At 47.3% G+C, this 26,653-nt stretch overlaps 1 protein-coding gene across 4 annotated transcripts in view; it reads right to left on the bottom strand.

Annotated features, from left to right (window-relative positions):
• The window catches only part of CACNA1D (calcium voltage-gated channel subunit alpha1 D), a 322,525-nt gene extending 296,111 nt beyond the window's left edge, over window positions 1-26,414 (bottom strand). For all 4 annotated transcript variants that reach the window (XM_057555475.1, XM_057555477.1, XM_057555479.1 and 1 more), the window contains exons 1-3: window positions 26,246-26,414; window positions 23,982-24,291; window positions 20,130-20,235 (exon numbers count right to left, since the gene is read on the bottom strand). In XM_057555475.1, coding sequence (XP_057411458.1) covers window positions 20,130-20,235; window positions 23,982-24,291; window positions 26,246-26,312 — 483 coding nt within the window. In that variant the 5' untranslated portion in view covers window positions 26,313-26,414. The remainder of the gene's footprint in view (window positions 1-20,129; window positions 20,236-23,981; window positions 24,292-26,245) is intronic.
• Window positions 26,415-26,653: the final 239 nt, after the last annotated feature.

A 26,653-nucleotide genomic window follows, 5' to 3' on the forward strand; every position in this document is an offset into this window, starting at 1 on the left:
CAAATGAAATCTTAAGTGCAAACCTCAAACACACACCCAAGGGAGGGAGGGAGAAAGTGAGAAGGAGAGAGGGAGGGAGGGAGGGCGGGAGGAGAACTGCTCTGTGGGTGACATGGGTGGGAGGGCACAATTCCATTCTCCCTGGCCACACACCCCCAGCTCCAGGCCCCTGAGTTACCTCCAAAGGACCTCAAAGGCCTGCCCCAGTGTCATTTCACTGCTTCTCAAAAGATATGAAAATCAAAGAATAAGCAGCAAATTAATATATGGTTGAAATTCATGGCGCAAGTGAGTGTTTAAAAGCATTTCCATTTTCCTTGGCTGAAAAGGCCAGATATCCACAGGCTATGTGAAAAAGAAAACAAAGGCAATGATCCAAGTAATTCAGCCTGAAAACTTACTCTGCTCCAACCAGAGAAACTCAGGTCCTGGTAAAAGCTGAAAATAAAAAATTAATTAAAATGAACCCAAAAAGAGGCTTCAGATGCCAGACGGACAGGTGCTCTGACCTGGGTCACATCCCTGCTCGATGATATTGTCCCTGCAGCCTTGTCCCTAATAACTAACCTAAAAGTAAACCAGCTGAGCCTACGATGTTTCAACCTGTGTTTAAGATTGTCGTGCAGATCTTTTGTAAACTGCATTTCTAGTGCTAAACTGGTACATAAATTTACCTTGTAGTTCGGTGTGTTGGCATAGTAGTCATTAAGCCTGTCTTTGAAAAGAACTGTTTGCCACCTCTGGAGGAGAGAGCAGAAAAGTTCCACCACTAAGCGAGATATTCTGTGTTTATGGCCTGGAATTCCTTCCACAATTCCCTGCTTACCCCTCACTGCTCTGGGAATTCTACCCAGCATGTCCTGTTGGGTTCTGTATACCTACTGCCCAATTCAGCAAAAAGTAGCCCTCACTTTCTCGTAACAAACATGAAAGTTATCCAGCTCTTATAAAGTTCAAAGTCAAAATGCGCAACTCTCCCTGCAGACAGAAAAAAATGATCCCATTTCTTCTGGTCACTATTTCCAAATTAGAACTGACAAAGTTTCAGGACCACCTGGAGAAGGGTCCTCGTACCTCAGAAACCCATCCAAAGGGAAGTTTTCCTGAAAAAGGGAAAGTCCACAGATATTCCCTATCTGAACGCACTGCGTCAGTCCCCAAGTGGTGACAGATGACACTGGCCTTGCCCTCAAGGCTCTCGAAGCCCAGTGAACAAGGCTGACCTCAAAAACAACAAGTCTCTGTTTCCCAACGCTTTCTTTAAAGTCAAGGACAGACCTCCCTGCAGAAAATAGATCCTGGAGATAGGATGTAGAGAAGGAATGAGAACCCTGGGTGATCTCACCTTAATTAAAAGGTTTCTTAATATTTTCAAATGACGTGAGCAGCAGAGGAAGGCTTGAAGGCAAGACCTAGTGCCTCATGTGGGTTAAATTAATTCATGTCTCAGCCTGGGCAACATCTCCAAGAAGTCGCTGTGTTTGTCCCTTGTGTAAATGAAGAAATACACCCTGGCGTGTGGAATGAGCATAAGGCCAGATGCCACAGGACCCGGGTTCTCATCACTTTTGCCACCACTAACTTGCTGTGACCTGGGTCAGTCCCTTCTCCTCTCTGATATCCTCTAGGCTCATTTCTGCTCTAATGCTCCAACTTGGTATAACCATGATGTCTTCCATCCTTTTACATAAAGCACTTCCTTTGAAAGTCTTTGTGCAGCCCTGGTGACCTTGGGGTCAGTGCTTTGGATGGTCCTCAGGATTACAGGCACCTGAAATGAAGGTGACGCCACAGGGCGCTAAACAGGACAAGGCCAGCATCTGCCACATCACTGACTCGGGACACTGGGCTTCCAACTCCTCCTGCCTCCCTCCCTGCATCCCTTCGCAATCTTGCAAATCCTTGGGACCGACTGCCTCTAAAGGGAAGGACCCACTCAAAGACTACCCACGAATGCAACCAAAAGAACTAAACTCCAAAGTTCTTCAGTCTCTTCCTCTCGTCCACAGAGCATATCGATACGTTCATTCGTTCACTTTCGGGAGTTATAGCCTTTCCAAAAAAGCACACATCCCCCTCCAAGCATCTTCCAGCTCGACTTCTGCAAGTCACATCCACTGGCTGAAGTGAGGGAACACACTGGTCTCTTTACTAGCAACCAAGTCCAGAAGCTACAGAAAAGCGGCATCTCTGCCAGCAGGACCCACAGACCATCTAATCTGAGGAGGGGCCTTGCCAAGAAGCCTACATACATAGGAGGTCTGAGGGGCAGGTGCAGGAGGAACATACAGAAGATGGATCAAGGCTGTGAGTCCAGGGCACCAGCCTGGGTCAGAAGTGAGGACAGAATGCCGGTGCACAGGGCATAAACGTCTCCAGGCCAGCGCCATCCAACAGCACTTGCTGCAATGATGGTAACATTCCCTACGTGTGCTGTCCCATACGGGAGCCCTATATGGATACTGAACAATGCAAATGAGGCTCGTGTGACTGAGAAAATAAATTTTAACTTTGAGTCAATTTTAACTTAAGTTCTCATAGCTACAGGTGACTAGTGATGACCACTCCCGACAGCACTGATCTACACTAGTCTCTCATAGAGTGCACCCTCCCAGAGAAAGGACCAAATGTGACAGGACCCTCCTCTATTTTAAAACAAATGAACTATGGGGAGGGGTCTCCATCTATAAGGAGAGCTGAGTTTGGAGTCTGTGGGCTTCTAGGAAGATGGGATGTCCAGAGCTGCCAACTCTCTCCCTCCTCACCTGAACTTACCACCTTCAGAAACAGTGGGGATGAAACTGAGGCTTCCCAGAGGTTAACCTCCAGTCCTGACTTTTATAGCCTGTGACCTTGAGGAAGGCACCTCCTCTCTGGACCACAGGGCATGTCATCACTAGGACAAGAGATTTAGAACAGGCAACCACAAAGGCCCTAGCCAGCTGTAAGATTCCAGGAATGTACATGCCACTTTGTCAAAATGTAAAACTTCTGTGCTCAAAGGACACCATCAAGAAAATGAAGAGACAACCCATAGAAGAGGAGAAAATGTTTGCAAAGCATATATCTGAAAAGGGACTGGTATCCAGAACATATAAAGAATTGCTATAGCTCAATAATAAAAAAAAATTTTTTTTAATGGGCAAAGGATCTGAATATGCATTTCTCTAAAGAATACATACAAATGGCTAATAAGCACAAGGAAAGAAGCTCAACATCATTAGTCATGAGAAATGCAAATCTATAATGAGATACGACTTCATATCCTAAGATGGCTAGAACCCAAAAGATATACATTAACGGGTGTCAGGAAAGATGTGCAGAAACTGGAACTGTCATACGCTATTGGTCGGAATGTAAAATGGTGCAGCTGCTTTGGGAAACAGTTTGGCAGTTCCTCAAAATGTTAAAGCTACCATACAACCCAGCAAATTCTACTCCTAGGTATATATACTAAGAGAATTGAGAACATAAGTTCACGTAAAAACTTGTACATGAATGCTCAAAGCAGTATTCATAACAGCCAAAAAATTGAAACAACACAAATGTCCATCAATTGACGAAGGGATACAGAAAATGTGACATATCCATACGATGGAATATTATTCAGCCACAAAAGGAAATGAAGTACAGATACTGGCTACAACATGAATGAATCTTGAAAACATTATGCTAAGTAAAAGAAGCCAGACTTGATAGATCACATATTATACAATTTAATTTATAGAAAATGTCCAAAATAGGAAAATCCATAGACAGAAAGTAGATTAGTGGTTGCCTGGGGCTGGGGAAGGGAGAGAGTGTTGGTGGGAAATACGGAGTGATGGCTAATGCATATGGGGTTTCTTTTCAGGGTGACGAAAATGTTCTAAGATTGATTTTGATGATGGTTGCATGACTGAATATAATAAAAACCACTGAATTGTATAATTTAAAATGGTGAATTGTATGGTATGTGAATTATATCTCAATAAGGCTACGTAAAAAAAAAAAATGTGCATGCCTTCATCCCACCTACTTAGTGAAGACCAATTAATTGTTATTTATTGCCCCCAGGGCCCAACGCCAGGTGTCAATGCCGAACACCTGAACCTGCACAGAACATGACTTAAGTCGAAGACGCCCCACTTATAAATGAGGGGCTATTTTTAAAGCAGCCTCCGTCGTCTCGCACACTTCACACAGAGCAAGGGTGGAGCTCTCTTTGCTGTAGCTAAGATTAAGAAGTCTAACCTAACTGGGATCAAAAGTGCATTTTTTTTTTTTAAAGGCAAGAAAAGAAGAAATGCGGAAACTCACATATCCTTCTAAGCCCAAGGAGCCCTCCTGGGAACTGAAGGAATTCTGTCTACTTGTGTAAATCACCCACACGACAGCTATGAATGGTGCAGTTACACCTGTACCCAGGACCCCCGAATCCCAGTAGGGGTCAGGCAGGTATCGCCGCTCCCAAGAAGCCCACATCCACGTCCCCTGACTCTGGGGTAACGTTAAAGTCTGCCTTGCCAGGTATGGGGGAGGCCTTTAAAAGCCAAGCTACAGCTGGGAGTGAAACACCTCACCTGACCGTGTTCCTGGGGCCAGTGGCTAAAGAGGAAAGCCTAGGTGGACGGATTCTTGGCACCAGGAGAAGTCAGGCCAGATGAGACTGCAGACTTAGGGAAGTGTGACTACAAAGTAGGAAGGCTGTTCTGTTTAATCAACACACTAGAATCACATAAACAAGTGTTGTTCTCTTCAAAGGAGGAAGCTTGGGAAGCAGGCCGCATTGTGCTGGGAATACTGCCACCCCTCAGAGCAACTCCAAGATGCCAGTGAAGACCTTCTCCAGAGCCCAGGACACATGCCTCTCAAGAGCCTCAAAGATAAGAGAACATGGCTCTCTTTGAAGACAGATTTGACTTTCTTACAAATATCCATGAATTTCTTTAGGAAAACGCTGGTGAATAAGGTCAGTGATCAACGTGGATCACCCCATTTTTCTCCAGAAGCAGAGAAAAATGAAAAGTAGAAATTGGCTCTGAAAGCAATTCTGAAAACAAGCATTCCTGCATCACTGGGACTAGGGTGCAGCCTCAGAAATAACTGCTTTGAAGAGCTCACTGTGTTTTGGTTTTGTAAGTTCTAATGTTTTCATTAAGCAATCACAGTCTCTCCCTAAGGGAGTATCCCTCTCTCTCTCTCCCCCAACCCATGTCTCTCCCCGCTCCCCCACCTCTGTCTCTATCTCTCCCTCTCCCCTATCTCTGTCTCTCTGTCCTGCAGCCAGTGCCCCTCCACCCATCTCCCCAGTGCTCTGCTCCCAGCTTGCAAAGAGAGACCATCAGGCCATATAAAGAAAGCAGTCAAAGCGATAAGGCAACCTCAGAGCACCTGATGTAGACACAGTGATGCTTCACTAAATGGTCCATCGTTTACAAACACCCCATGCCAGGAGCTGAGGAGGATGCAGATGAGGGCAAACTGGGTCCCTGCCCATGAAAGGTCACACTCTTGTTGGAAATAAGAAAAGAGCATAAGACCAAACCCAAGCAAGCGTGTGATCCACGGGACAGGGCAGTTCCCACCCGGGGCTAGTCCATGAAGCTCCCCAGGGAAGGTGCTGGACTTCAAGCTCACAAACCACCAGGAGGGGAAGGAGTCAAGACCACACGTCAGGATCTCCAGCCTCAATGGCCGCCCAGCCTCGGGCCAGAAGCAGCGACGAGGACCCCGCTCGAAGAGAAGGAAAGGGGCACGCTCCCCTCCCACCTCCACGGACTAGGCCACACTAAGGAAAAGGGAAACAAAAATCCTAGGGCCAAGAAATGCTGCACTCATGAGAGAACTGGAGGACTTAACAGGTGTGGCCTGGGGCTGATTTTAAAACCCCGCAGCACCACAAGAGCTGAGGGAAAGGAGGTTCCCCCAATACTCAGACACTGCAGACCTTGAACATCACTGGGAGGTCAGAGACTACCCTCGAGACTATTCCTGACCGATTGAATAACGTCTTTGGTGAACTGGGGCTCACTCACACGTCATGTGATTCACTCCTCAAAGGCCCCCTGCTAAAGGTGAGACAAGCATGACTATACCCCATTTTACAGATGAGAAAACTAAGGCCAAGGGAGGTAACAATTTATTCAGCCACAAAGCTAGTGGGCGGCAAACCTTGGGACCCAGGTCCAGATCTATTTCCTCCAGAGTCTCTGCTCTCCAAAGGATAGGATAACACAGACTGAAAGGGAAGGAGAGAGGGAGTCAGATAAGGGAAAGCCCTAGAAGCCAGGCTTGACGTGTAGGGAAATTAGTGGTGCAGAACGTTCTCTTACAAAATCCCTTTTGATCGTCTCAACACATGGGACAGTATTATCACCATTACTCCCATCTTACAGGTGAAGAAACCGAGATCAGGGACTTCCCTGGTGGTGCAGTAGTTAAGAATCTGCCTGCCAATGCAGGGGACACGGGTTTGAGCCCTGGTCCGGGAAGATCCCACATGCTGTGGAGCAACTAAGCCCGTGCACCACAACTATTGAGCCCGCATGCCGCAACTACTGAAGCCCACATGCCTAGAGCCCGTGCTCCGCAACAAGAGAAGCCATCGCAATGAGAAGCCCGCACACCACAACGAAGAGTAGCCCCCGCTCGCCGCAACTAGAGAAAGCCCACGCGCAGCAACGAAGACCCAACACAGCCAAAAATAAATTAATTAATTAAAAAAAAAAAGAAAAAGAAACTGAGGTCATCTGGCCAAGAAGGACAAACAATTTCCCAGGTCCTGGGGAGCCCTAGCTCTGGCAAGTCACATCCCCTCTGTGAGCCTCAGTCTCCCAGCAGAACCCCCTGCAGGGAGGCCCCTGATAAGCCCTGGAACTGCGTGTGGTGGGAAGAGCCCAAGACGTCCTACCTCTGCCGCGTCCTGGCTATTTGGTCCAGGGTGGGAGGGGGGATCATTTAACGGCCCAGGCCCAGAGATCTGCTTTGTAACCTGTGAGCAGGAGGACGCATGAGGTCGCAGTGAGAGCACATCAGACGCTCTGATGGCAGCTCATGGCGCTAGCGGTGACTCCACTACCCCAATTCTAGGAACTGCCCCACCTTCCCTTCTGAGAACGCAGCAATCAGGCCAGAACTCCCCTGACACCTGTTCTGCTCCTTACCGCTTGTTTTCTGTTCTCTTCTGACTAACACTTAAATCAAGAGATGGCCAGGGTCTCCCACCTGGGCCGAGCAGGAACAAGACACAGCTGGTCAAGTGGATTCCCAAGCCGCTGAGAAAGCGGTCGGCAGGGACGCCACCAAGCCTCACGGGAGGATTGGGCTCTGGATTGTTCTCTGTAGAGGGGGGGCTTCAGGCTTCCTGGCTGTGGGAATCAGATCCTGATTGCTAACCCAGCCCCCTTCTTTCCTCGGTGTCCCAGGGGAAATCAGCAGCTCTTGACTGTTGTCTAAGCAAGGACGGGTTGCACTCCAGGTCTAGGGCCTCCTCGACCAGTGGGTAACTTTCCATCACTACTTCACCAGGTCCCCCCAACACCCTCTCTGACGGCTACATCTCAGGCTCTTCAGGGGACAGACGGAACGGGTCTGGTGAAAACATCTTCCGTAAAATGGCTTTGGAAAGCCAACCCCTAACCCAGCAAGCCGTCCGTCCAGGAAACCCGTCTAGCGTGGCTGGAGGGGTCGCTCCCTCATGGACGGACGGGAACAAGCGGTCCGGCTTCCCAGCCCAGGTTCCTCACCTGTGAGGCCGAGGACGGCAACCCCTGCCTCCCAGGGCGGGCCGCGCGGACGCTTGAGGACGCGCCAGACTGTCGCCCCAGCCCCAGGAACAGTGAAGCCCGCAACTCCACGTACCCTAGGAGCCAGGGTCTGTGCTAACCCTGCCAGCCGCTTAATCTCCTCTTTCACAGAAGAGGGACAGACCGGGCAAGGAGGCGCATCTGGCCCCTCACAGGCGCCGAACTGCGGGCGTGTGTGACTCGGAGCCCGCGGCCTAACTGCTCGCTCCTACGACCTCCCGCGCGCAAGAGCCCCCGCGCTTTCCTTTCACGAGTAACACTTTTCAAGGAATTAAAATGCAATAAAATCTACTTAATGCCCTAATTTAAACTCCTCTGACTCCCATTTCAACTGGATGGTTCACAAGGCGCCTCAGAAGACAGGCAGAGGGCCACCCTGACTTCCGCCACCACCCCACCCCACCTGGCAACGCCTCTGGGCGACGGGAGTGCATCACATGCAAGGAGTTTCGGTGCCAGTCCCCGAACCTGGGTTCCAAGCCCTAAGCGAAACCAGGCCATGAAGCCCGCGCAGAGACCCACCTGGCGGTCCTGCCGTCGCTCTAGCCCGCGGCCTTCCCTGCGCTGCTCTGCGCTGCCGGGCGTTTAAGACGGCAAGAGCCTGTGAGCCCTGACTTGTCTGCACCGCCTGGTGGTGGAGTGTGGGCTCTGAGGTCAGGAAGCCCGGATGTGGATCCAGGCCCTGCCAATTACGAGGCCTCATGGCCTCATGTAAGCAATTCGACCCCTCCCAGCTTTTTTTCCTCACCTGCAAAATGAGGATTTCAGTAGTCTCTTCTTCAAGACTTCACGGTGAGGATTAAAGGAGAACTAAGGAGATTATACACACAAAGCCCACCTAGCTCAGCAGATGTCAGCCATGAGCTAGTAACAAAGGCAATTATCTCTGTGCCTCCAGTTACGGTCAAAAAGACAGGGTATGGCAGCCACACCAGAACCAGATGACTGAGGAAAGACCCACAGCATTTGTCACCAGGCCTGCTGACTCCCTCCTGCCCTCCCACACCCAGTGGCCAGCGCCCTGACTCTTTCCATAAGATAATGAGGCCGTCCATGGCCAAATGATTCCTGCATGTTAATAGGCATGAAGAAAGTAAGAGAATAATTTATGAAGTAAAACAGGGGAGGGAGGAATGATCAAAACTATCTTATGGAAGGTAAAGAAATCGGCTGAATGCCCAGCTTGCTTTGAAGAGACATTCTTTTGGCATCTGATTTTCCAGATGTCACAAGTGCCCCTGGCATCCTCAGACCTACCGGTCAGATGGCAAATGCCTGACTTCAACCTGAATTCAGGGCTGTAACGGTGAGGGTGGGAAGGAAACAGACCCAGAGACAGAAGCCCTGGCCTAAGTCCCCACTTGGCTCCTCTCTCACTGTGCGACCCTAAGCAAGTCGACTGCTGGGTCTGAAGAATGAACGCATCCACCTGAAGGTCTCCGGGGTCCTTCCCAATCCCAACCTCACCAGTCTGTGATTCACATTCAGTACCATCCAGGGTAAATCAGAACCAGCATCTAACCTCCTATTCCCCACCCCCTCATCCCCCATCCCATCTTTAATGATTATCAATTAGCTTATTCAGCTGGCCAACCTAAAATAGTTCCAAAGCTTTCTCTGCCCCAACCAAACTAGTTGCAACCCCACAGGGCTTTCTAGAAAAAGATTTCTTAAACACCTCTCTTTTACCAAGTTCTTGCTGGGTGTCACCACTTCCCCACATTCTAATTTAGAACTTTAGATGTTTTAATTTCACTCCCATCAGATAAAAATTCTGAAAAGAGCTTTAGATAGATTCACCATTAATTTATAGTTCAATAATTCAGAAATTGTGAAAGCCCAAAGAGAAGCACACTTTCCCATTATCTCAAAAAAGAAAAAGGACTAAGGGACTAATTACTGTTATAAAAGGGCAGCATTTTAACCATTTACTCAGTCAAGCTGTTTTTGTACAATTTGAAAGGAGTCACTTAAATATAAACAGTGTTTCATAATACCCCATTGTTATCTATTTACTGAAGAACATTCGAGGATGTCTTCTTTTAAAAATATTGGGGCTTCCCTGGTGGCGCAGCGGTTGAGAATCTGCCTGCCAATGCGGGGACACGGGTTCGAGCCCTGGTCCAGGAAGATCCCACATGCCACGGAGCAACTAGGCCCGTGAGCCACAATTACTGAGCCTGCGCGTCTGGAGCCTGTGCTCCGCAACAAGAGAGGCCGCGATAGTGAGAGGCCCGCGCACCGTGATGAAGAGAGGCCCCCGCTTGCCGCAACTGGAGAAAGCCCTTGCACAGAAACAAAGACCCAACACAGCCATAAGTAAATAAATAAATAAATAAAATTTAAAAAATATATATATATTGGTCACGGGCTTCCCCGGTGGCGCAGTGGTTAAGAATCCTCCTGCCAGTGCAGGGGACACGGGTTCGAGCCCTGGTCCAGGAAGATCCCACGTGCCGCGGGGCAACTAAGGCTGTGCACCACAGCTACTGAGCCTGAGCTCTAGAGCCCGCGAGCCACAAGTACTGAGGCCACGTGCCACAACTACTGAAGCACACACGCCTAGAGCCCGTGCTCCGCAACAAGAGAAGCCACCGCAACGAGAAGCCCGCGCACCGCAATGAAGAGTAGCCCCCGCACGCCACAACCAGAGAAAGCCCGGGCGCAGCAATGAAGACCCACTGCAGCCAAAAATAAAGAAAGAAATAAAGAAACTTATTTAAAAAAAAAAATACATTGGTCACTTCTTTAGTTCACATTAGAGTAAAATAATAAAACCACATCTCTTCCAAAATGAGGGCTTGGGAGGGGTTCTTTGCATTAATACGTACTATCCTTTTGTACTCTGACTTAAACCAAGTTAAGCCAGTAAGTGAATGGTTAATGGACTATATTTTACACATAATAAATGCTGCAGAAAGTACTTTATGTATGATCAAATGATAGCTGTTTTAAATTACTCTTTTTTTAATCTTCCCAGCTTTAGTTCTATAGTAATTTATATAACCAAAAAGCAAAACTGCTATAGAATACAGAAGAGCCTCCAGTATGCCACAGTTTAATGCTGTGTCCTAACCCTTTAGGAACTCTGAATCCAGAGACCATCTGCTTGCAGGGCATTTATTTCTCATTAACAAAAGCACAGCGAAGACATGGCTCTCCGTGCCCCAACAGTACCTTGTACAAGGACCCATGCTGTAGATTCCTGCTTGGAACTGCTTCCTAGAAAATGCCTCTCTCAATGAATGTGGCTGCTTCCCATTGTTGAGAGGATAAAAACCCTGTAAGTTAGGAGTGCTCCCTTTCGCCACCACTGCTGGAAAGCCTAACGGCCAGTTCAGTGCCCAGGTGTCAGCAATCCATTCATCTCGAGCACCTGGGCAAGTCTGCTTTTTTGTTTTGATTCCCGGTTGCCCCATCCTTTGTCAGCTTCCATTTTCTAAGCCACCTCAGAGCTTCTGGAAACAGGAGGGGGTACAAACCCTATAATAAATACCATAATAATAGCGAGGTTCAATTGCCTGTGAAAATAGAATAATTAATCATCAAAGACCACAGGACAGCAGAAACATACCAGGTGAGATATTTTTCTTCTGCAACTAAAAGGAACATAAAGGAAGAATTCGTCTTAGAACTCAGCTGTAGCCAGCAAACACTGCAAAAGTGAGACTCAGTTTTTTGCCTTAGGGACTTATTTATCTGTTAGCCACCTGAAATGAATGTTTCCCTTGAAAGAAGCACGGTCCCCAAGTGCGTGGCACCCAAAGCAAGGGAAAGAATAATGAGCCTTGGTGCCTTTCATCCAAGTCTGTGGTTCAAAAGAGATGACAAGTCTGGTGCTCAGAGTTCCAGGACTTTCTGCTCGAACCAGATGCTCTGGGTGCCTACCAGACATCCAAGAGAGAGGCTGTACCCTCCCCCCAAGAGTTCCTTTCCCATGGCCTAAGACAAGGAATGAATGACGTCACTCGTCAGAGTTAAAGGACAGCTGACCTCAAGGAGCTGTCGGGGTGGGGAGCGTAAATCGTACGGGCTTCGTGGAAGCCAATGCAGCAGTAAGTATGGAATTAAAATGCACTGTCCTCCCACCCAGAGAGTTCCCTTCTAAGTACTTAACCCAGAGAACAGTTTACTTGTACACACAAAGAGCACACACGAGGATATTCAATGCAGCATTGTTTGAAACAGCAAAACTTTAGGAACTAACCTAACTGCTCATCAGAAAGAGGACAATTAAACAAACCATGGCACCTACACGGAATATTTTACGGCAACTAAGGAGTCGTTAGATCTCTACACGCAGATTCGGAAAGATCTGTAAGGCACACCAAGTGGGAAAAAAGGAAGCTTTATAATGCATGCACTCTGTTTCCACTTGTGTAAAACTTACAATACCCAAACTGTATAGATACAGATTTCAAAATGCACAGATGATATACACATACAGACACAGTGAAAAACAATTCTGAAACTGATTACTGTGATTAGAAGGAGCTGGGTAGGGAAAAGGAGACTCAGTTTACTTGCAGTGTTTTAATAGTTCAGAAGAATGTATTCGTGTATTATTTGTATAAATTTGAATGATGATTTACCGCAAGAATGCAAAATATGAAAAACAAAGAAGGCCTTTCTCGGACCCCATGTTGTGGGCTTTCCTTATGAAAGGGCGACCGGGCACAGTGAGCCCGCAGCAGCGCCGGCTAGAAATCCGGACACATAAGTCTGGTATGCTCTGCAGAGCAGGTCTCAATAAATATTTGTTGAATAATGGTGCCTTGACTTCCTGTCTTATAAACAAGGGTCCTTACAGCGCTACAAAAATATCTGTGAGTATGCCGTGCTAGACCTCCCCATGGGTGCAGGGAAGGGAGGCACGGTGGGCCCCTCAGAAGATGACCACGGCAGGGAAAGCATGAGCCTCACACCCAGCCTGCTGTGAATCCACAGGCCAAGCTGACCAAGGACACCTCCTCCTTCCTTCCCAGGCAGGGTCCATCTGCCAGCTACATCTTCCCTGAGCAGTCTGGAGCCGGCCTTCCCTCCCTCAGGTCACCCACTACCAATTCCCTACAGCCTGACTCTCATGTTCACTCATTCAATAATTTCAACAGGTGGTTTCTAAATTTACCACTCAGCCAGCAGGGAGGGGAAAAAGAAATTAGCAGAAATAACTGCTTTGAGGTTCTGGAGAAGAAAGTCATTTTCCCCAGCCTGGACAGTGTCTGGAGCCCTGCACAGTTAAAATCTCCAGAAGAGGGCTTCACGCTACAAGGTGTGTGTTGTCAAAAACACCCAGTGGTCCATCCACCCACCACACTCTCCCCCAGCTCTCACACACACACACAGAGACAGAGGACAGTTCCTCGCTCAGACAGTTCCTCCTCCAACCCCATCTTCGGCTTTTCTCACTGTGCCCACCTCCCAGTGCCAGCTCTGCCTGCCCAGCCAAACACCTCACTGCCCACAAGAACCCCATCTGTGAGAATAGCAATCTCACCTTTCCTCATTTCAATCACATGGGCAGAACAGGACTTGGGGACACATCCTACAGTGCTGATGGCGGAGGGCCCCAGGAGTGTGAGCATGACAGGAGGCTCACGTCTATTCTGGAATGACCTGCCAACCTCCACTGCCACCCCCCAGGGCAAGGACACCCACCAATGTCGCTTCCCGGGGCACGTCGTCCAAGCAGCAGTAACACTGCGCTCAACCACCAGCATCCCAGGGCCTCTGCAATTTCTTTAGAGACTTTCCTAGGGGAGGAGCAGTTGAGGGTCTGTTCTGGAGTCCCACGCCACCACCACCACCTGTAGTTAACAAGACATAAGTGTCTCTGCAGCTGGGCAAGTTGACCTCTCTGTATCAGGCACTTCTCACGTTTTGCAGACAGTTAAAAGTTAAATGCTGATGGGGAAGGTTCAAAAAGGAGACTACCACAAATCTGCTACAAGGGTCTCCTGTTTCTCACACAATCATTTTAAAATACTGAACTTGAGCTGAGGTTAAGGAAGGAATGCATCTCCCCAAAGACCCTCCCCAAAGTGGGCTGACGGGATGCACATTTCAGGCGGTGTGTGAGAGGGACCCGCTGGAGGCCAGTCAGACTGTGCCTGGGAGACGGGAAGGCTGGGGTGCGGGGTGGGATCCTGAGACCCTCTTTTAAGCCCCCTTTCCAGCTGTGTCTGATAACAGTTTCTACCCTTTGGACTTTTCAGTTACCTAAGTTAATAAATTACAAAAACACACACATACTTTTTTTTTCCCCAACTAAGCCAATTTGTGTTTCTGCAACTTGTAATCCAACAAGTTCTGTCCAATACACCAACATATCCTCACTCCAAGACAGGTTCATTTTTCAAGGGTCTAAGCAGGGAAGTTCCAGTGTTCGAGGTGTGTCTATAAAGAAATGAGATTCGCTTTTTAACAAACCAAAAGGGTGAGGACCGTTTGGGAATTCCTCTTAAGGAAATTTAATAGTAGTAAATCTGAATTCCTTAAGACTTGGGTTTGATTTCTGAAAAACTGCCGATACTCAATCCAAGTCTGTTCAATAAAACATCCATCTGGGTAACTTGTTCTTTGTCAACATGAGTCAAGATGACAAAAGAGATGCAATTACTTGTACAAGGCATAAACGGGTTCACCAGCTCTGGGTTAAATGTTACTCCCCAAGTCCATCTATTCTGGGCATTTTGCTGCCCCACCAACCTTTACACAAAATGTGACACTCACACACCCACCCAAGTACAACCCCTCACACGTGGCTCACACACAGTGCTGAACACAGAAGCCAGCTTATGAGGCAGGGATTCAAAACATATCAAGCATTTGTCTTTCTTCTCTCCTGCTTCAGATATAAAGAGTTAAATTTGCCAAGAAATATACAATCCTGAAATTCAAGGCAAACTCTGACAGGTGCTTCCTGGGATTCTCATTAATACCGGACAATGAAAGTCAGCCTCTCGAGCAAACATTAATCATTAGCCAATTGCTGAAAATTAACTACTGATCTATAAGGACATGCCATGGAACCCCACGTGGTCATTCATTTATGGACCCACCCATTCCACGTGCATTTCCTGATGTGCCCACTGTGCGCCCACACAGGGTTAAGTTCACAACACCATCGAGACCAGTCAGACTCCAGCCTCAGCACATGCTACTTTCATCCAGAGTCACTCAGCTCTGGACTTCCCTGGTGGCACAGTGATTAAGAATCCGCCTGCCAATGCAGGGGACATGGGTTTGAGCCCTGGTCTGGGAAGATCCCACATGCCGCAGAGCAACTAAGCCAGTTCGCCACAACTACTGAGCCTGCGTGCCACAACTACTGAAGCTCACGCACCTAGAGCCCGTGCTCCACAACAAGAGAAGCCACCGCAATGAGAAGCCCGCGCACTGCAATGAAGAGTAGCCCCCGCTCACCGCAACTAGAGAAAGCCCGCGCGCAGCAACTAAAACACAATGCAACCAAAAACAAATTAATTAATTAATTTTAAAAAGCAAAAACAAAGTCACTCAGCTCATCAGCCAAAGAGCCAGGCTGTCAGAGCCCAAAGCCCATGTGCAGAACTGCATCCCACACACCAAACCACTTCCCACAGCAGTTATAGGATAAGGCGGAAAGGGGTGAATATCTGCAAAGAGGAAAGCAAGTACTACTTGCACATAGGCAGGTGGGGTGGAAGGTGGGGCCAAGGATCAGAGAAGGCTGAACTGAGGGCAGCACACAAGCTCTCCTAGAAAAACGGCATCTAGGCGTGCAGAACTACACTCGCAATTCAAACAGAAAGACAGCAGAGCAAAGCCACGGAGATGAGGTACGGAAATAAAAGCCACCTTCTAGGCAAAGCCCAAGGAGACAGGTTATGAAACTGTGTTTCAGGTATTTCAATTCACACCACTCACTATGTGAGACGCTAAACTATGGACCATGCAGAGCTCATGAACTTGCTTTTTAAGCCCAGGAAACACTGTGTGGGAATCTCGGCAATGGAGGAGAGAATGCAATCAAAGTAGGCTGTCCCACAGCATTCCTGGCCCTCATAAGGCATCTGGTCCCCCTAACAGGAGTCCCCAGCCAGCACTGCTTCCCAGAGATGCTCCCACCACTCTGCTACTCCGAGCCCTGGAGCTGGGGCACAAAACGTACAAGGCTGCTCAGCTCGGAAACCCAGCTCCCACGGTGCCTTCAGCCAAGGGTACATGAGAAGCAGGGTCACGAGGCCCTCAGCTTTTCAGGAGTAAACACGTGGAACTTCCCACCTACCCCCCGCCAAGGACCTCGAAAGAGTCCGCCGAGGAACCTGCCACACAAGGAAATCCTGAGTACGGCTCAGAGAAAAGACTGGGTGAGGAACTTCTCCTGAGAGTGTTCCTTCAGTGGTCCTCAACAACCCACATTCATGACCATCTTCTACACACCGTCAGGCTCGGTGCTATTGGGGTTCCAAAATGATTCACTGTGAGTTGTATTCTGAAGAGGCTTGATAAGACAAAGATAAGATGTGCACATAAATAACCAAAATATAAGGTGTTTTATATGCAAAGTGCCAGCGGAGCAGTTCAGATAAGAGTGTTACTTCTAATCAGGGTCAGAAAAGGCTTCACAGAAGAGACATCCTTTGAGATTATTCCTGAGCAGCTCTAAGGACAGTGACGGTGACAAAGGGGTGGAAGGGAGGAAGAGGTATTTCAGACGGAGAACAGGCCAGGAGGCGGCCAAGAGCAGGGAGGGGTGTTTACGATCAGCTGGTGGACTATCGGATGGGGGTGGGGGGGTGGGTATGAAGGAGAGGCACAGAAGGTGAACCAGAAAAGGTCGGGTAGACCAAGGAGCACCCAGCCTTCCCTCGGGCAGCAGGTCGCCCCTGAAACCTCAGGATCACTCCTCTAGCAAAAGCCATCTGACCACAGTGTGAATGGAGAGGAAGGGGAAGACATGAGGGGCTTTATAGAGGCCAAGTGTCAGCAGTCTAAAAACACAAAAGGCAAGATGAGAAAGGGGGCAAAAAGCGGGTCAAAGACTGAGTAAACCTTCTCGTTGAGTGTCACAAGCATTTATTGAGCACCTGGTAAAGGGACAGAGCAGCCTAGGCCACGCGCCCCGCCCTCGGTGGCTGCAGACACCAAGGAAGGTCAGGGCTGGCAGCTGGGCGCCCCTCTTTGGACAGTTCTAATTTGAGGCCGGTCAGCGCTATGGAGAACTGGGCCCGGGGGTGGGGTGGGAATTCCAGTAGCAGGATGCCCAGACTGAAGCGTTCAGTCAGTTTGTGACTTAATGAGAAACTGAAGTTTGGGAAGCGAAATAAAGCATTTTCCAACACAGTGAAGTACAGGACTGTGATCATCCCCACACGACACTCCATAAAGAAGCGCTCCCCGCCCCCTGCCCCATGCTAAGAAAAAAATTAAATAAATGATATACGCTTTCAATAAGTGGAAATGAGGAAATCCTGCTACCGACTGATCTAGGAGGGAGATTGCTGTGGGAACTGAGTTGCACCGTTTCCATGGCTGCAGCCTCCACTAGTCCTTGCAAGTCCACAAATGAAAGCTGCATAGAAACTTGAGATTGTTTATATATATATATATATATATATATATATATTTTTTTTTTTTTTTTTTTTTTTTTTAAATCTAACCCTGGGAAAACTTGCTGCCCCCAAGGTAGTCTCCAAATCCCCAAAGCTGGCTCAGTTAGGTACAACCCAGACCAAACGCACATTGGACCAAGGGAGATGGCCACATTTCTTACCCAACAAAAGTAATAATTTCACTGCAAACTACCTGTAACAGGCAGAAACATCTTCCACAGAGCTGGCCCTGAATCGTACTCTAAGCGCTCAACATCTACATTCCCGACAGAGCTTGGAGGCAAAGGAAACCACCAGCTCCCTGACACGTACAGCTTTGCAATCCGTATCAGTCTCTGCCTTTTGTTTTGCCATTCACATTAATTGAAAGGTATTTACTACAGATGAAAAATAAGCTTCGTTCAGCTGCCTCTAAACCGATCCCAAAAATAGAGCAATCACTTTGGTACAAATTGGGTCAAATGTTTTAAAAAAAAAAAAAAAAACGGCTCCCTGGCAGGAGGACTGACATGGCATGGGACCTTGCTAAGAGTCAGGGGGGAATCCACAAAGATCTTCCCTTCCCACAGTGAGAAAGGAAATATTTAAAGAGTTAGGCAGAGATTAAACTCATCTGACCATGTGACCAGCCAAGTGAACACAAGACACAAACTTGAATGCTATAAGTTTCAGAATGTTAAGAGGTCAAAGAAATATATGTTGGGTTTTTTAGAAAGGATTGCCAAACTAGCACACTGCCCTCTCCCACCCACAAAAGGCCAGTGTTTTAAGAACTGTCAATAAAAGATCCACTGGGGAGGGACTGCCAGGGGGAGGAAGAGAGATTTATCCATTTCCTATGTTTTATTCCCTCACTTATCAGCTGAGAAATCCAAATGGCCCAACAGTACTTATATTAGTGCCCTGAATTTCCCCGGGAAAAAAAATCAGAATATTAATTGACTTACACATGCAGCTACATTAATTATTCCATTGATCTGAATTAATCTGCCTTTCAGAAAGGTATCTATTTTCTAAGTTTGTTTAATCATGTTCTCTTGAGCTACAAAAAGCAACAAACTGGGTCACCATCCACGTTGTTAAATTTGGTAACAAGGCTGACACCATCTGTGGCCTAGACTGTGATGATCTAGCCCCATTGATGGGGGCTTTTCACTACTTCTGCTTTTCCTTTGAAATGATTGTCTAAAGTCACATGTTTACAACTAAATCAGAAGCTATTTAAAATATCCAAAGTCACACAGATCATCTCTAGCACAGTATAAATATATACTAACAGTAAGTCTTTACATGTGTTTCCAACTCCCATTTACAGTTGTGCTTTCAGTAGCAGTATCCAAAATTTTTTAAAATTCCCTACACATCAGACTACAAAAGCCCAAATATGAAGAGACATCACACTACATCTGAAATGTGCCACACATTTTAAATGTAACAGGAAATCCTGTACATAAACCATGAAGTCTAAAATCATAAGAGCATAATGTCAACATCTACGGACCCCGGCAGAGCTCTCCCCTCACTAGTTTTGACTTTACAACACTCAGCTAAGAACATCCAGCCCTACAAAAATACAGCTTCAGCATGAGAAACCAAAACCAAATGGAACCAGCTAGGGAAAGCAAACAATAGGGAGAATTTCCTGTTATCCGGGACCAGCCCCTCATTCACCTCCTTTCTGCACGGCCTCCACTCATGAAGGACTGATCCTTGCAAAGAGGATGCTGCAGCACCAGAAAAATCCTGAAATGGCTTCTGAATCATCAAGGAAAGATTACAGGATGTCAGAGGTAAAAGCAACCCTGGTGATCTTCCCATCCGATCCCCCGAAATGACAGGGGGTAAACGGCAATGCAAAAAGGGTCTGGGAAATGCCCCAAAATACAGCCAGTTGACAGTCCACTGGGACAACTCCTAGTCCCACTCCAGTGTTCTTCAGTGCTTTTTTTTAAACTATATCAACCTTTCCCAAAGGAAGTTCCATGAAACACTGTGATGCACTCTGCGAAAAAAAATGTTTAAAGAATCCATGACCAATTACTTTTAGGGACTAGCTGAGTTAAACAAAATGAAACTGGTTTTTTAACTACAGACCTTCCTGGAGCTTTCACTGAGTTAATGTGCACTATAAATCTTTAAGAGAGCAATAAGGTATATGGAAGTATCCCAATTTATTTCACCATAGAGTCATTTTATCTTGGAGCATTTCATAGGACTAAGTGGAGAAACTTCAATACTCTACTGTACACTCACCAAATTATGCGCTACGTGGATTAGTTTTGTTGTGTTCTACTTCTGTAAAAATTAATAGTTCAGGTACAGAAGCTATGATAACTCTCTACTTACCAGAAAAATTAACCAAAGTACCCACAGCTCCCAAATAACACTAGATTAAAAAAAAAAAAAAAGGCTAACATTACTAGGAAAAGAATGGTCGACAAAAAAAGCCTATATGGAGAGAAAAGTTATTTTTAAATCTGCTACAAACCTCTTCCATGAAAAGTTCCACATCTATTTATACAAGATTCATGACTTTAAACACTTTCATTCAGTATAAATTTGAGAATACAGGTCAAAAAAAAAAAAAAAAAAAACACACACACCACTGTTGCAAAGCTCCGTGAAACATCACATGCATAGCTGTTAACTTCAACCACCCAGAAAGCCAGCTGCCAGCTTCCAGCTTCAGTATAGAGGTAAATGACAAGCACACATCAGGACAAGCAGCAACTCTAAGGACACTTACCAAGTTATGATTTGTTGAATTAGAATCATCTTCAGGGAATGGGATGTAAATAGCTAAGGCCACACAATTGGCAAAAATAGCCAATAATATAAATATGTCAAATGGTCTGAAAATTTTTGTTAAGGTATATATGTGTTACACCAACATAAACCATCTCTCTCGTCACACTCCCGATCACACCACTTTTGAACTGCTTTTTAAATGAAAATTTTACACACAAATCCTTATTCAACTGACTGCTGTGACTACGAGGTTTCCAGCAGGAGTAATAGTTAGTGGTCAACTCACAGCAGATCTTCCTATCAAATGACGTCTCCACGCCCTTTTCTTCTGTTGCAAGGATCACGTTACACTCATTCTTCTGTTGGACATTTTATATGAAAACCTAAAAGTACATCCAATTAGGGCACTGTGTGAAACAGGTTTCTACTTCGTGTCGTTTTCCCAGCAACAAGGGCCTTAGAGAGCTAAATTCCTGGCTGTTGTAGACACAAAGAAAAGCCATCATGAGACAAACCTCTTCCACAAATCCTTGTCACCATGTGTTACAGCCGTTTTCTTGGAGGCTCTTCTTGGCTGGGTCAGTCTGAATCTCTGTCTGAACTGGGATAGGACAAGTCACCAAGGACCTTCTCCATTCCACCTGTGACCGTCTGGTGGCTGTTCCAATCCCTTGCTGTAACAAGCAAGCCAGGCTTCACCTCCCTCCTCCGCTTTCCTTCCTTACTAATCAGCGGTTATCACTGTTTTAGATTACAGCCGGACCGGAGCTCCATTTATAATGTGTTGTTACTGTGTTCAATTTATAAACAAATTAAATAAAAGGCCATAAGAAATCACCACCAGACACTTTCAGAGTTCGATTTAACATTTCTAAATCTCAGGGGTCTGTCTGGAAGAATCACTCTGAGAGCAGCCTTCAACAGATACTTGCTTAAACCTTCTGGTGTTATTATGAGACACTGTCAAAACTGGCAATACAAAATTTGACATCTGCCAAAATGACTGTTTTTCCTCTCTTGGTTTTCAGTCTTTGCAAATGCAAGGTTTCACGAGCACCAATCTAATCTCCAACTCCGGGCTTCGTTGTACGACACTGTTTCTCCCATACACTCACCCACAAAAGGCAAGGCTACAGTTTCACTAAACATCTCCAAGTCCTAAAGCTTTGAGGATATGCACAGACCTTCTCCATTCATCCTGATTTCCTTCTGGGAAATCCAAAGACGCTGAAGGAAACAGAGACCCCTCATGTCTCTGGGGATACGTTGAGTTTCATGAAGCCTCAGCCTCTTGAAGAACTTTAACGCTCACTGCAATATGGACGTGAAAGACATTATTCCCTTACTAATTTGATGGACTTATTTTTAAAGCCAGTTATCCTTCCCTCATAGTTATTCTTTTAACTCATCTAGTATTACAAAATCTCTTATGTAGGGACCCAACTTTAAGGCAGTCCACCTTAAAAAGACTTCAGAATCTCCTTTTCATTTTTCCTTTTGGCAGTTCCTTCCAAGATTTTAAAAGTCAATTGCCCCAGGGCTATCCTATATGGAAACACACTTACTGTCTCTCCCCTCCCCCACACCACCATTCTGCCTTTTTAATTTCCTGCTACCTAAATGATAAACCAGCAAATCTGAGAAGTACTGATGCTGTTCAGGAAAGCAAACATAAGAGTACTTTTTCTTCATGGTGGTCCAGTTTCAGACTCCAGGTACTGGTGGATCCTCACCCACTGCCACAAGATTCTGACAAGCCAAGCAGAACAGAGCATCAGAGAAACGGGTGGGTCTGACCCTAAATATTCCTTCCTCGTTCCCCAAGTGCAGGACACTCTGCTTTGCCTTCATGTAAAGGCAAACAGCAGGTAAAAACTCACTCTCCCCGTGCTGACAGGGCCTGGCACTGCTGGCTTTAGGAGGCTGCCTGTACCCTGCTCCCTGAACCTGAAGAAAACTGTCATTGGAAAAAAACAAATCGTGTATCGTTTCAGGATCTATTGTGCAAACTTCCCCATTTGTAGGGGTGGCTTCTCCCCACACCGGCAGCCACAGCCCCTAATTCCTGCACACACGTCTGGCAGTGCGGGAAAGGGAGTCGGCAGCACCATCCAGGAATTCATTCCGTTCACATAAATTACTATATACAAATTACTGTGCACAAAGAGAAACAGCACCAGGCCTCCCACCTCACTCCACATGAAATTAATGACCCCACCGAGGGGCCTCTGCTTACTCAGAGTCACGTCAAGCCAACCTGAGGAGGACGAGATCTTTCTGGCTAAGTACAGTCTGTGCCTCTGACTGCTGCCGTGCCACTTGAGGGGCACCTTATGCAGCCGGCTCCCTCCTGGGCCGACACCAGCGTTCGTCCTCAGACTCAAAAAGAACCTAAAGAGAAAACACATCCACACAACCCCAGCCATGTGAGAGACACCGCAACTCCCTCTGGAGAGGAGACATCTGTTCTAAAAAGGAAAAAGCACATGAAAACCCCTCAAATCCTACACTTGGCTACTCTCTCCAAAACCTTTCTAGACAGTTACCTCATTTTAACTCTCTGAGAGCACAGAAAGTAGCCAGCTAAGACAGAGGGCGTGCAAAGAGCTGCCTAGCTAGGCACGCAAATGATACGGGGGTTTCAGCTCCACTTTCTAGCCCGGGTCACCAACCCCCTCCCTTTGTAGCATGACCATCCCTCCCCCCCCCCACCCCCCCAGGCTCCGTGAGGAAGCCCTTTATTCATACTCCTTCCCATGCTTAGGAACTGCTCTAAGGCCCAGGTCAACTCCAAATATACTTCTGGGAGAAGGAAATGCTGTGTTTTACCCAAACGGATGAATCATCTGACTAATTAGAAAGCCATTTGCTCAGAAAGAAGGCCTCAGTCAACCTTTTCTGAAGAGTGGCAGGCACTGGAACCTGGCCCCCAGGTTTAGGGGAGGGAGTGAGCAGGCAGCACACCCTAGTTTTCCAAGATCCGGGCCCTAACAACCCTCCTGGGGCAGTTGGAGTTCAGTTTTAAAAATACAAAGGAGACACCCAGAAATGTAACTCCAGTCCAAGGACACAGACAGAATTTTTTTATAAAGGCAGCAACTGCAAATTCCTCCACTGAGAGGGCTGTGCTCTAACCCACACGGGCGCTGAAAGAAGAGGCACACACAAACCTCTCCCTTCACATGCTCCCTCACGCTCACGTTTCAAATGCTGTTTTGGAACTTGTCAAAAGGAAATTCCAGGAAGTCATAGCATTGATAAGCAAATTGCTCCCTCCCTATGAAGCAAGTGTACATATTTGTAGCTACCTGAACAATCAGACTCACCAAATGTCAGATCTACAAGCCATCTTAGCATTAATTGGAGTTTCTGAAGCAAATTCCAAACCTCAAAATGAGAAGACTCCACTAAAGGTCAAAAATGTATTTATTTCTAGTACAGTTTTTTTTTTAATCAGCATACCTTATTTGCAATAGGTTCAATGCATACCACTGCCAAAAAACAATGGTGCATTTAAACTAACCATCTAGTGTCAAATGACCAAAGGTTAATTTCATATTTTAATTATCTACCACTTTGAAGTTTCAGGTTGTCACTCCCTCCCCCACCACTACACACACACACACACACACACACACACACACAGAGTAGCCTATACCTACCCAGAGAGATACCCCTCTGCACCCAGAGGAGATAGGAAATTATATACCATGAAACCCTCTACACACAACTTCTGCTGCTCACATTCCAAAATGCTATCACTTTGTAAGTGCCATTTCAGAAAGCAAATCCTTTTAAAGAACAGATGGTAAAAGAGAAAACGAGAAAGCCTTCCCCCAAAAAAGGATACTTCCATTCCACTATACTAATGCAGGCTCTTCGGATGGGGTTATTGAGTGACAAACAGAAAAGGGCGCGGGCAGGTCGGCTGTTGGACGAGTTACCCTGTTTTTTGCTCTTGGCGTATTGCTGACGTTTTCTTTGGGAGAGAGATCCTACAGGTGCGGGCGCAGAGGTGCTCATAGTTTGGGCAGCCTTGGCCTGTCTAGCAGCGTCGATCGCGGCTTGCCAAGACAGGACGGTTTGCTTGGAGCTATTCGGCTGAGAAGTTGGTCCTTCACCAGAAAGAGGGAGCCTGGTGCCTCTTGCATAGTTTGCCTCTGGGAAGAAGGAGAAGAAGGAAAATTAAAAAACAAAACAAAACAATGAGAATCCAGTGTCAGAAGAAAGCTAAAGTGGTTTCCCATCAAGAACGGTAGGGAAATCATCCCCATGTTCCCATTTGAAACCTCATGTCCTATTTTTCAGAAGCAGGGTTTGGTCAGCAAGAGTAGCAAGAAAAGTCCACAAGCCCTGCCCAAAGTGTCAGTAACACAGGACCACTGCTGCATCACGCCCAATGGGTTAGTAACTCCCTACATCCGTGTCGTCACAAGGAGTCTTTCAGTGCATTCCTTCAGACAAACTGAGGTCATTCCCACATTTATTTCAAATCTTTTCTGACTTTTAAAACCCATGTATCTCTAATGAGTTAACAGATACGTACAACAGCTTTTCTTCAAAATAACTACCATCACAAAAAAAAAAAAAAAAAGCAGTGGCAATAATTCAACAGTCTTAATCATTTTCAGGGTGTTACTCCAACATCTTTCCATAGCCACAAATGCATTTTTTTCAGCATGGAAAAAAAAATCCTCCACTGGCACCAGGGCAATACCAAAAGCCCCATCACCAATACCTAGATTATGCACTGACACTTCCTGCAAATGAAAATTCATGATGCTTGGTACTCATTTCCTCCACAGTCTTTGGAAAACAGAAAACATCTTTAGGGCTTTTTTGCATTTTAAATTGCAGCTGCAGCGGCCAAGCCAGCATCCAAAGAAACAGACAAGGCAGGCAGCCTGCACCCTTACACCTAGGATAGACAGGCTGGGTTATGCCAGGGGCCTCAAGGCCTAAACAGGAATCACCTCAGTGTAGGCTGGTATCCAAGTGTACACAGGGTAGAACCCCAAGGGTGTTCCATGTGCAAAGCCCTCTCCAGCCTGGGGTCAGGCCAAGACCCAGGCAGGTCACCCCGGCACCTGCCTGCCTCTGGTCACAACCTCCTTACTGAGACAGAAGTCAAAGGGAGCGTGGTGGCAGAGGTAGAGGGATGGGCATTTGCAAAACCAATTCTTGCTCAGTAAAAAGCAAGGAAGAGTCAAAGCGAGCACACGTCTGCCTGGCCAGCAGCCTGAGAGGGGGCCGCGGGGTTGGGTAGCAGACGGTCTGAGCCAGGGGAGGAGTCGCCCCAAGTCTTCCCTTGGGGAGCGCTCAGCGGGAAGGCTGCGAGCCCATGGAGGGTTGTGGGGGACTCCAGTGACCTCCAAGCAGGAGTGAAGAGGGCTGGCCAGGAGCTGCGCCCCCTTCCCTCGACCCAGCCGGGCCGGCATGGTAACTGCACGTGGCCGGGCTGGGGCGCAGAGCCTCACAGCGGCAGCGACTCTCCGGGCATTGCTAGGTTACCGACGTGTGCACAGCGGCGCTGCGAGCGGGAATACGCGTTCCACCCGACCCCCTGGCCGGCGACTCCGAGACCCAGCCTCCCTCTCAAGGGTAGGGGGATTCTTCACCCACCGGCAAGAAGGTTGAAACCTGGCAATCCTAGAATTTTCCGGATGCCACCAGAGACCTTCTCCCTAATTAACCAGGGGCCGGGGAAGGAGATGAAGAGGCTGGAAAGGGGGCTCCGGCTGAAGACTCATAGCCACCCCCTTTCCATCGCTCGGGAGCGTTGGAGGAAAGTTGAGCTCGAGGACACTGAAGCCGAATCACCTCGGCTCGCCGCCCCTCCGGCGGCACAGTACTCCACGGACTCCACGGCCGCCCCCACCCCACAAATGCAGAATTAGCTCTGACATTCAAGGCCTGAAGGGGAGAACGGAGTGGCTGTCACGCATCTCCCCTTTCTATGTAGACGACACCGAGCTAGAAGCATCCTCTCCAACCCCCTCAACCCACCAGCGCATCAGAGATGGGAGGGGGGTGAGAAGGCAGAGGGGGGTGGGAAGAGGAGGACCACGACAAGGATTAGATTTGGCAGCGGGTGCCCAGGCTCTGGCTGCTCACCGTTCGCGTGGTCCGCTTGCTGCTGCCGTTGATGCTGCATTTTTTTCATCATCATCATCATCATCATCCACGAACATTTATTGAGCGCCTACTGTGTGCAGGGCACTGTGCTAGGCGTTGGGGCGGGGGAGGAACGGGTAAGGGGGTGACCGATAGGTAGGAGCCGCGATCCCTGCCCTTATTCAAGCTTCAGCAGGGGGTGGGGAGGGACGGGGACAGATAACAGAAAATAAGAATAATTTATAAAAACCGCTGGCCACCCACGCTCCCTCTTTTTCAAAATCGGAGCAAAATAAACTTTTTTTAAAAAATAAGATCGGATGTATATATTATCTTGATAATATATACATGTAATTTTTTGCTGCAAAGGAGAATTGGCTTGGTCCCCCCCCTCTAGCGGAGGGACGC

The sequence above is a fragment of the Balaenoptera acutorostrata genome, chromosome 10 (genome assembly GCF_949987535.1).
Source record: "Balaenoptera acutorostrata chromosome 10, mBalAcu1.1, whole genome shotgun sequence".
Taxonomy (NCBI): Eukaryota; Metazoa; Chordata; class Mammalia; order Artiodactyla; family Balaenopteridae; genus Balaenoptera; species Balaenoptera acutorostrata.